This window comes from Anguilla anguilla, chromosome 2 (genome assembly GCF_013347855.1).
Source record: "Anguilla anguilla isolate fAngAng1 chromosome 2, fAngAng1.pri, whole genome shotgun sequence".
Lineage (NCBI taxonomy): Eukaryota > Metazoa > Chordata > Actinopteri > Anguilliformes > Anguillidae > Anguilla > Anguilla anguilla.
Genome location: NC_049202.1, coordinates 66,113,440 through 66,124,632, shown reverse-complemented (window position 1 = coordinate 66,124,632; position 11,193 = coordinate 66,113,440). Strand labels below are relative to the sequence as shown.

Below are 11,193 nucleotides of genomic sequence, written 5' to 3'. Positions count from 1 at the left end.
TGTATTACTTACTGGCCCAGCACAGCACAAAAGACAAACACAAATGCTATGGACCATCATTTCAATGATTTTTATTCCTCCAGTCATGTCAGAGCGACAGGACTTGCTTAGGCGAAAAGGGTAAGAGGGTGCAAAGGTAAAAGGGATGGGTGCAAAGAAAAAAATGTTAACAGATGCATTCTCTCAGGCAGAGGGTCACTGTGTTTACATTTACACAATATATGCGGGGAATGTGCTGTAAAATTCCTGGTGCAATAGACTTGACTTTTAGTGTTGTTCCCCAAAATTACCTGAAGTGTCAGAAACAGTAACTCAAAGTCTAGGATCAAATAATCAAATAGCAATTCATTGTGGGGTAAAAACTGTACCTCCGTAACACATCAGACTGCATTTCCACTCAACATGCATGTAAATCAGAACAGTCCTCAACCACCGAGAAAGCAAAATCACAATGGACAGCCACCGGGCTCCAAAATTTAAATGTCAAATTGTATAGCCTTTTATTTTTTTAAAAACGTTAACGCCCACATACTCTGATAACCCCAAAAAACCCTTTATGACACATCCTTTCCCTACCCCTTGAAACACATACATATGTATATATCTATAAAAAAGGACAGCGGTTAGAAGTCAGTCTCTGCAAGATGTTGTCTGCAAGAGGCAGCGAGAGAGAGGTTGTCTTGCAAGAACAGTGGTAGTCGGCAGTCCAGAAGAGGATAGCCCCTTCCTTGCACACCCCGACCTCCAGTTATGGAATGAGCTTGTGTGTGCTAACCCACTGCAGTTTCCTCTCTCCTCTCCGCCGTTCTCCTCCTCCTCCTCCTCCTCCACTCCTCTATCACTTCCCCCGTCTCCTCTTCACTCCTTGTAGCTCAAGGGTTGACAGAAGGAGCTCTTCATCACATCTTCCCTGGAACAGGAGGCATCATCCCTGCCATTCCACCTGACATACCCGTGTTGGGTCCCAACAGGATCTGCACAAGGAAGAGTCACAGAATTTAACATTTTGACAAAAAAAGACTGGCTGTCAAGAAAAAATACCGTACACACAGAGGAAAAGTCAAGTGTGAAATGAAACACAAATTACAACCATAATTTGTGACAAAAATCTTGGTAAGATCACAACAGGTCATCTCACCAAGTGGTCCTCAACCACAGCCCAAGAGATCCACAGGAATTACCAGCAGGTTTCTGTTCTCACCACAAACTTAGCAGCCAATTTGGACCCAAGAAATCAGGGGAGGCGAGTGAATTGTTTAATCAGCTCATTTAACTCATCAGATAGCGCCTTAAGAGAAAAAAGGATCAGACCTGTGGCTCTCCAAGTTCAAGGCTGAGGATCACTATTCTGACCAATGGAAAAAAGGGCTTGACCGTGTACGTGTACCTGTCTCTGCTGCTGTAGCTGCTGCTGCTCCAGTTGCAGTCTCTCTGTCTCAAAAACCACAGGCAGCACAAGGATCATGAAGGAGGTGGTGCCCACCCACAGAGCAGAGCGCGTGAAGCTGCGAAAGAGAGAGGACACAGTAAAAAATGAGCAGAGAAGAGGAAAATGATTTTCAATGTCCACATAAACTGAATTCCTCCATTGACACGCGGCGGTCATGCTTGACTGCACATATATTCAGCTAAAAATAATTACACAACTGTATATATTCTCAAGCACTTCCTTTTCAAAATGAGCGTGCCAAACATAAGCCTGAACAGGACTGAAGATTAAGTCCAAATTGCTCAAGTACATAGGCTATCTGGACTACGCAACATAGGGGAGCCCAGGTACGTGTGTTAACTCAAACATCTGAGCTCACCTGTACATTTTCTTAGCTACGGACACTGAGCAGCTCATGGACACTTCTGCCGCCGAGCGCAGTTTGTCCGGGAACATCTCGGTCAGTCCCCACAGCCTCTCCGAAAGCGTTTCGTCCAGCTGTGGAAAGGCAAAACATGAGGTGATGTACCCGATGGAAGCAATACCTTCAGACATTTGTTTTCTGTTTGAAAGTACAAAACGTTTTATCCAACTGTCCTGCAAACCACGGTGCAATATCGAGTGTGCAATCTACAACAACAAAAAATATTGCTCAAATGTCTCGTCATGAAGCGTCAATGTCTTTGCTGTAAAACTACCGTTGTTCTCCCATTCACCAATTGCGCTAGCTACAACAATTAGATGGCTAATTTGTTGCATTTAACTAACGTTAATTCGGACTTCACTCCTGGTGTAAGGTACCTATGGTTTACAATTATCCCGAAATGTATAATCCATGCAGATGATTTCACCATCGCGATTGTTTTCTTTTTCCTTTCACAGGCCTTGCAAATCTTTAATCCTTGTCGCCTACTTATTTCTTTGAAATATTTTTATGTTTACCAAATGAAAACAACATATTGAAACAAATCTGAAATTTTCCTAACATTATCTAACCTGTTAGCTAACATACGTATTTGTAGCTATCAGGTTAGATATTTTAGCTGCTAAAGTTAGCAAACTATCTTACTAAATTATATATTTATTGCAAATTATTCGACCGTCACTTTGCAATTACATACGACTATTTTACATTCTTGAACGTAGCTAGCCAACTAGATAGGGGCACTTGACAGCGAATCGCCATCTGCAATGCCATCGATTACGATCTTAATAAGAAAAGCCAGACAACCTCAGTTCGCTAGAAGGTAGAGACCTTTGTCATCTTTAACGAACTAACATTAGCAGTTGCTTCAAATTGGCTCGCTTTTTATGAAACCAACATCTAAAAAAAAACCAAGACAACAAAATAGCAAAATGTTATAAGGTATATGGCTACCTCCTCGTCCTCATCATCTCCTTCGATTTCGTCTTCGGGGGCCCGAGTCTCAGCAGGGCCTGCGGCAGGAGACAGCTCCTCGATTCCAGCCATTAAGAAGTTAAATCAACAACACCAAAATGATATAAACACTGGTGCGAAAATAACCGCAGCGTTTATGCCGCAAGCCGGTCCCGTGTGTTTTTACCGTGGTGTTTTCTGATATCACACCGGCTTGCGTAAATGAGAGCCAAGAAGCGTGCTTCGCCTCTGCGCCGACAAGCTGAGGTCACTTGGAACGCATGCGCATTGGATGACGGAAATTGAATCACGAACTTCGAACAAGGAAGCCTGCATAGAGCCACATGACAGAACTATACCTGAAAAAATACAGTGTCCCCACCTGGCGTTCAAGATGATTTCTCACATTCTATAAATAGCATGGTCATACTTATGATTATTTGTAAATACCTGATATAGGTATTTAAAATAAGGCATTTGAGAAGTATTTAGCCAGGCAAAATAGTTCCGCAGCAATATCTGCACTCACACTTTTTAATTATTTGGAATTTTATGGGGCAATTTTACCACCTACCTAGTGGTAGACATCAAATGGACAAATTAGTATCTTATGTCTTTTTAACGTTTTAGAGTTCTCAGAATTTTTATATTTGCGGTATGATACAATTTTTGGCATAGATGATTTTTTTCCTGCATTGTTGTATCTGTGACTTTTTAATACATTCTGTGATACATTTTCAAATAAAACTGTTGATGTGTAGTCTCATGAATGTAGTCAGTCGACGTAGACAAATATATCAAAAATATATCCCTTAATTAAAGGTTTTATGCATTTTATATTGCAATGTTTGTGACTAGGAAGCAAGCTTGGTAATAATATGTTAAATCCAATATGGCATAGCCTAATTAATTATTTTGTGTGTGTGTGTCTGTGTGTGTGTGTGTGTGTGCACATGTGCATACATATGTGGCTGCATCATTATGTAGGCTGCAAGCCAAACTCATCTGCTGTGAGAAGGTGAGAAGAAACATTTTTTTCTCTTCACACATGAACAAAAATACACTCTCTCTAACTCTCTCAATCTCCCTCTGTAACTTTATTTAACTTCACTAAGTTTCTCATTTTTATAGTACCTTGCTCAAGCATAAAGTACAGTATAACATAAAACTGAACCTTAACCTCTGGGTCACAATTTGAGTTCCATGACTACTATGTACTACAATGTCCCATCGCTGCCTGCCAGTGCTTTGCTGTATCAAGGGAATACCCATATGAGACATTTTCACCATTTATATGAACAACATATCTGTATGCCTCAAAATGAAAATTGAAACCAACTGTAAAACCTTGTTCCTACCTGCCTCATGTCTGAAGAATGAGCTCAATTGGTCAAAGTGTGGCTGTCTGTTTGCTACAAGAATAGCACAATGATAAAATGCTATTCTTTTTTTATTTTACTGATTTACTGATCATTTCCAAATCCACACAATAAGACACATGTACATTCAGTATACAGTGGCTCCACCTAAACTACATATTAGTTATTTATGCTTATGCATTTCAGTAAGCAAGGACACGTTTTCAAGAACAATAATATTCAATAGAAAATTGAAGGTTTCTTGCAGTGCTAAATTGCCCTGTTTAAATTCAATGTGATGCAATCTTCCCATTACCACTCAAATTATATAAATACAATTATAAAACATAATAATGTTAGTACAGGCAAAATAATTTATGAATATGTTTAGTACTTTTAAAATTATTTCAGAAATGAAATATGTAAGAAAATCATATATGTCAGTAAACTTTACATTTTATTGAAAGAGATACATCACAAAATGCAATATTTTTATTTTGATAATTTAGATAGTTGAAATATTTGGAAATCATTGATTGGAATTGATGTGCAGCTGGATGGAATGTGATTGGAATTGAATAGAAAAAGGGAATGGTGAGAAACTGACTGTTAACTGAACATTTAAACTAATCTTTTATGTCTTGTAAGAGAGTACTGCCCTGGGCCAGGGAGAGAATTAGGTATGTGACATTAAGGTTGTGACATTAAGCAAGGACATATCTAATTGTCACATTGCTATTCATGTCCATTACGGTCTCATGACTTAGTATCCAGGATAGTGTAGGCTGTTGTTTCTTACACTAATATGTTTTGATATCAAAACAATGGCAAGTAAAAAAGGAAAGTGTTCTGTGCCCGAAGAGCATATAACCCTAGGTCTACACTACGATTTACGCAACCGTAAACAGTAGACTGTGAAATACAAAAATATAACATTTTACTGGCGTGTCGTTATTATTCTGTGATAACGTCGGTACAACGTATAACACCCTTACAAAGATGGTGTCTATTTGTTTCATTATATTTTTCATTCCCTTCTGGACTGTTTCTAATAGAGCGTGGGGGTACTGAGGCACCGCCCTCATTCCTCGAAACTGACGTCATTCTAAGTATGTTTTTTATGAATGAAAGAATCCCGATGGTGAGTAATTCCGGGAAAGGCGAACTGACATTTTGTTGCTGCTGTCGCACGGCGTTGAGGTGTGGAGCCGTATCAAAGCCTTATTTCTTTACATCTGTACACATATAATTGACGAAACACAAACATCGGATCTTTCAAATCAGCGCAAAGAACCAGTAAGTAGTTGGTTGTGCCATTTTCTTCGTAAGGAAGGTTATAGATACAGCTAACGAGCAAGCGAAATAGGTAGCTAGCTTTCAAGCTAGCAAGCTACAAATGTCTGGTATTCAGTTACGCAGGAGTTTTTGGCCCGGTTGAGACAATAGTCGTAAGCTAAGATAGGTAGTTAACCTTACGGAACGAAGCATATGTGACGGTTTTGGCGATTTCTCTGGGATTAGACTATCGTCGGGCGAATAGAATTGTTTATTACAAATGCTTTCCTATGAAACAGCGAGCTGTTTAAACCATTAAAATGGAAGACAGCCTAACCACAGTTGCGATGGCTATGTTTACTAACGTAGCTAACCAACTAGCTAACGCTAGCTTGCCTGCCTTCTGCCTGCCGTATAAGGAAATGGGAGGACTGTGTTTTAGATTTATATGTTTACTAAGAACTTGAAGTCAGTCTGTATCCCATTTTCCGCATGTCGCGTCCTGGAAACAAACAGCTTTTTGAAAACGAAGAATTGAACGCAAAAAGGTTACCGAATGACAAATAACTACAGTGTGGCTACAAACAGTCGCCAATGTTAGCAACTTAGCTAGCGCCACAGCTAAATTCGGGAGTGTTGTAACTTGTCTGCGTGGAGCAAAACATTCTCAGAATCTTTCAAAAGTAAGATAAATTCAGCATGTTTTCATGATTTAAAGTGGTTGTATCATTATGTATGCTTGCATTTGTTTCGTAGTTGAGTTGCATGGTCACATGAAACGATGCGAATATAATAATGGATATCTAACTTGTGATAATATAAAACGATATTTATGGCGCATATAACAAAAAGCAGCTAAAATGTGTACATTGGGTCCTTAATGTGTCGCATGCTACAAAAGTATACTTACACCGAACAGAACAGTGCTGCTTATAAGCTAACCTAACTTGTTTACATCTGCGCTTGACTTGAATTTCCAAAGTTAAAAGGTGTACTATTTCCCAAACCATCTGGGATACATATATTTTTTTATGTCGGCAGCACTTAAACTTGGCTTTGTAGTGAAATGAAGCTTCCGCGGTATAACCTTGGTGACATGGCTATGCTGACTTGCGAAGCACGAGTGTCGATAGGACGGTGGGAGAGGGCAAGTCATGTATTGCTGATTCACTGTGACTTTATGAAACAGTTGCGGTCCGTTTTTACAATAGCGCCTCGTGGTCATGTTCCTCCTCATATACACACACGCGCACATACACAAGAAGGACGGCGTCAGTCCAGTTGGCAAAACTAACCCATTCTTTTTTAAACAACAAAAAGTAAAAAGTATAATCACCGTCTCAGAGCTGGAGAAGTTGGTTGGTCAGGTTCACCCCCCCCCCCCATCAGGCCTAACTCTTTTTTCCCTTTCTATTTTCGGAATTGTTTTGTCATGTTGCTTGTTCGAACACTTTGATTCGCTAAAAAAGTATGTCTATTTAGAATTTCAATTTTTTAATAGTGTAGTGTTAATGTCCGCGTGTGAGAGTTGAGGGGAGTGCCCGAGTGAGGCAACTAGGAGTGGAGGGGGATGTGGTTTCTCTGACCAAAATGAGCAATAACTTTCAGAACCTTTTTTGACTTTCATTTATAAACCGCCATGAGTCTGCGGCTCCAAAGGTTCTGTCTGAGCTTTACCATTTCCCAACTTCATTTGTTTATTTATTTTTGTTACTAATTACAATACTGTTTTTTGTCATATTATTCAGTTGTTGTGTTTAGTTAATGTCTTCACATTCTATCATTTTATGCGATCTTTAGTATCAAATTTTAATCCAAGATGTTCAATGTCTTTTGGAGGATAGAGAATAATATAATATATTTATTTAGCAAATTCAAAACAAGATTTATATTTTAGTCAAACTATCTGAAGATTCAAATCCCGGGCCTTTACAAACTTCTACTGTTCATGACAGACCGGTGTTAGAAGGATGTGAAGCTTTTAAAAAGTATCTTTATTTGATGTTCTTTCGTTCTTTTCTCCCCAGAGCAGCGTGAATCTGTGTTGATCGACGCTCAGAGAACGGCCAGACCATGACTTCAGACAGCAGGGTCAGCAAAGCTCTAAAGGTAGCCTATCGCTCAGTCCGTTTGCATCTACGCTCCGTCTCCCAGACTGGCAGGGTTCTCACCCGTTCTTCACCAAATGCAGAAGTACAGCCACATACTCAAGTTGCCATTATGAATGATTTGTCTGTCTTCAATTATTTTGTTGTTTTACATTTCAACAAAGTATTTAAATGTATACTGTATCAAGCCTTATGTACACTGTAATTACACTAAAACAATAAAACGCATAATATATATATATTTTTAAATCAATCATCAATTTAAAAAAGAGAGCTCATAATATATATATATTTTTAAGTCATGCCTAAAAGCTAAAAGCAAAGACTTAATTATAGAAAGTCAAAAATCCAGCGATCACAGCCTACTGCTGACTCACCCTTCACATAGTATTTTTTGGCCATTTTTCTGCTGGATAAATCGAGTGCGTCTTAAAGCGGGAAGTGCTAAATTCGGCCTCCCTCGCCCCTGCCTCTCACCCCTCTCCCAGGTGAAGAGGGAGTGCGGGGAGAACGTTCCGGTGCTGAGCGACAGCGAGCTGATGTCCCTGTCGGTGCGGGAGCTGAACCTGCACCTGCGCGGGCTCTCCCGGGAGGAGGTGCAGAAGCTGAAGCAGAGGAGGCGCACGCTGAAGAACCGGGGCTACGCGGCCAGCTGCCGGGTGAAGCGGGTGTCCCAGCGCGAGGCCCTGGAGCAGCAGAAGCGCGAGCTGCAGCGGGAGGTGGAGCGGCTGGGCGCGGAGAACGCCGGCATGAGGCGGGAGCTGGAGGGGCTGGGGGCGCGCCTGGCCGCCCTGCAGAGGTTCGCCCGCGGCCTGGAGCCCGGCAGCGGGAACCACCTGGGCACCGCCCCCCGCCTCAACACCGCCTCCGTCATCACCATCGTCAAGACCCCGCCCCAGGGACACAATCCCAGGGAGCAGGGCAGCTCGTAGGGCTGGTAGAGACACACACACACACACTCACACATACTGGCCCACACACACACACACGCATACATGCACACATGCACAGAGCCACTCTCTCTCACACGCGCACGCCGACAGAGAGATGCATGGGACTACGAGCAGAGCCAGATTCACTGAACAGGACAGATTTCTGGGTTTACTTATACAGGCATACACTCGCACACAGTCGCGCACACACACACACACACCCGCTGACAGGTACAGGGATGCACAAAGCTGGGCTCCTGTTGAAGGCAGGGACACAGGCAGTGTCACACACAGCTGGACCGCTCATTGACCCATAAACAGGGCTGCTGTATGGGAGGGGAAGGTCCAAGGAGCCCTCAAAAAATTGTGCTGTAATCGTGCAGGGATTGGGTGACCTGGGTTGGTGGGGCCCAGTGTGAGATCTTTTCAAGGGGCCCAAAATCCCTGGCGGTGCCCCTGCCCATAACGCTGGGTGTAGGACACAAACACAGGGTCAGGGACATAGACTGTCCTGCATACCACATGATCAACTAATGGAAATCATAGGATAGATGAAACTACAGAGTTTAGACAGACATGCATCTTAACACCCTTCTGGAACTGATGGTCAACTGGACAGACATCCATACCGGTCTTAAGGCTATTGCATTACCACAAACACCCAAGCACCTGGAATCCAGCAACTGTTCTATTTCACTTCTCTGTGTATGCTATAGTACTGTACTCTGTGGCAGAAGAGAATATATACCACAGTTTGTGTATTAATATATTTAGCATTTTCTCAGCTGTATGTGAGCATTTATGAAAAGAGCTCTGTGGGGTAGCCTTGGGCTGTCTCAGACTGCAATGATATGCCAGTAGGTTTTTCTTGATTGTTTGTTTTGCTGTGAGATTGTTAAGCCTGCAAGACCGTTCCCTGCAGTACAGTGTCACTGGCTGCGTCGGCTGAGACTGATCTGTCAATGCAATGCTTTTAATACTGTACATTCCTTTATGTCATTGTTTTATGTTTGTACAATTGACAAAAATGTTCCAACAACATTTATCAGAGATCTTCTATTTTATTTGTATTTAAGATATAAATGACAAAGCTAATTCGGGCTGTGATGTTCTACGAGTCCAAAAATATCTTGCATTATAGGAGGTTAGGGAGCATTTGTGTGTTCAGTTGTCATGATGATGATGATTATTTTTGTAATATATACTTTTAATGGTATCAGTAGACGTGCTTAAAAGAGGATGGTCAGTTGTAGTATGACCTGTGTGAGGTATATCTGTGTTATAATTGTAGTGGCTTGACGTAGGGGTATATTGCTGTTTATACCTGAACGGTCCTCCATATTGTCTTCACTGTCAATGTGTTTCTCTTTCCAGAGACAAGGGTGGGGTAACAGGCTGCTGGCTAGGGGGATAAAGGAAGAGAAGAGGGAGGGAGAAAAGAAGGGCGAACGAGGGAATGAGGGTGGAGAGCGAGAGAAAGTGCAGGAAAGGGAGGTGGAGAGTGGCTCCTCGAGCAAAGGATGGAGATGGAAGCTGCACGTGCAGAGAGATGGTAGAAGAGGGTCAACGGAGGTGTCTGAGATGGACAGAGCGAAGGATGTGAGAGGGAGGAGGGGTGGCAGCCCTGCCGCAATTAACCAATGATTGTTATTTGTCCCAATTAGCTCAGATATTTAAGTCCTTTTAAAGGTATTTTTGGTGTATTTTCTTCAGTATGAAAATGAGTCGTTAGATTGTGAGAGCAGTGGACGTATCGTCTGAAAACCCACCATTTACAGGGGCTGAACCTTATTGATAAGCTGATTGCTGTTCGTAACCAATGTGTTTGGGGAAAATTGACATTAATTTAATGTTAATATGAATGTAATTTATTCATATAGACGCTCTCTCAAAATGTATTTAGCTATTACAGACTGTAGGGAGTTGATTTGATGTCTCGAAACATTTAGCCCTAGCCCTAGAAATGACTAACAAAAAAAAATACTGTTCTGAATTTTTCCTAACTGTGTTGGATGTTTTGTAATACTCTGAAAAGTTCCTATTTGTATTTATTATATGTATTTTTTCTATGGTAAAATGAAAGTACATCATGTCTATTTTATATATTAATAATTAAAATAAACATTGTATATATTGTACATATAATGCTACTTTTGACTTCATATTTTGCTGTTAGCAAATAATGATAATGTGCACAAGCTGTGAAGTTTTGTAGTGCCTCATTGCAGGTAGTGGATCAAGATGCTGGTCTGACTGTCACTGCACAATAAATGGTACTTTAGCAGCATTGCTAGTGTTATAACACTCACGTGAAAACAGTCAGTGGAACCAGACTGGACATGCAGACCTATAAATCTGTGTATACGGTAGGATGTCAGGACCAGGATTGAGTGATGCTGTCTAAGGTCAATAGATTGTATTAAAATTGTCATGAAAATCTTGCCTTATCTTCAAAATAACCTTTCCTTAATTAGGTATGTTTTTTAAAATTTATAATTACTTGATAATTTGTGACAGACTGTTGCCCATGAACCTAATTTAGGGGGGTGACTGGTATGGGTGAGGAGGGGATTTTGATGTTATGCTTGGTGAAAACCACAAAAGAAAACAGGAAGTAGCCAATTCACCTTCTTTATCAAGGGAACAATGCTGTCATACGTTTGGTGCACTGGTAGGCTGGGCTACCTCAGTGCGTAATCCCTGGCTAAGGGGC

The 11,193-nt window shown here is 41.2% G+C and overlaps 2 protein-coding genes across 3 annotated transcripts; one reads left to right on the top strand and one right to left on the bottom strand.

The window, feature by feature from the left end:
* Positions 1-47: 47 nt before the first annotated feature.
* tomm22 (translocase of outer mitochondrial membrane 22 homolog (yeast)) lies at positions 48-3,125 on the bottom strand. The gene is made up of 4 exons (XM_035405446.1): positions 2,808-3,125; positions 1,809-1,927; positions 1,388-1,505; positions 48-974 (listed from the first exon to the last, which is right to left on the bottom strand). The coding sequence occupies exons 1-4, from the start codon at positions 2,898-2,900 to the stop codon at positions 900-902; spliced, it is 405 nt and encodes a 134-aa protein (XP_035261337.1). The 5' UTR covers positions 2,901-3,125; the 3' UTR covers positions 48-899.
* A 2,056-nt stretch (positions 3,126-5,181) lies between these two features.
* Positions 5,182-10,625, top strand: maff (v-maf avian musculoaponeurotic fibrosarcoma oncogene homolog F). Of its 2 annotated transcripts, none has more exons than XM_035405443.1 (3): positions 5,182-5,461; positions 7,468-7,549; positions 8,037-10,625. In XM_035405443.1, the coding sequence occupies exons 2-3, from the start codon at positions 7,514-7,516 to the stop codon at positions 8,478-8,480; spliced, it is 480 nt and encodes a 159-aa protein (XP_035261334.1). In that variant the 5' UTR covers positions 5,182-5,461; positions 7,468-7,513; the 3' UTR covers positions 8,481-10,625. The 2 variants fall into 2 exon arrangements, with proteins under 2 accessions (XP_035261334.1, XP_035261336.1); XM_035405445.1 differs by lacking the exon at positions 5,182-5,461 and adding an exon at positions 5,522-6,123.
* The last annotated feature ends 568 nt before the right edge of the window (positions 10,626-11,193 follow it).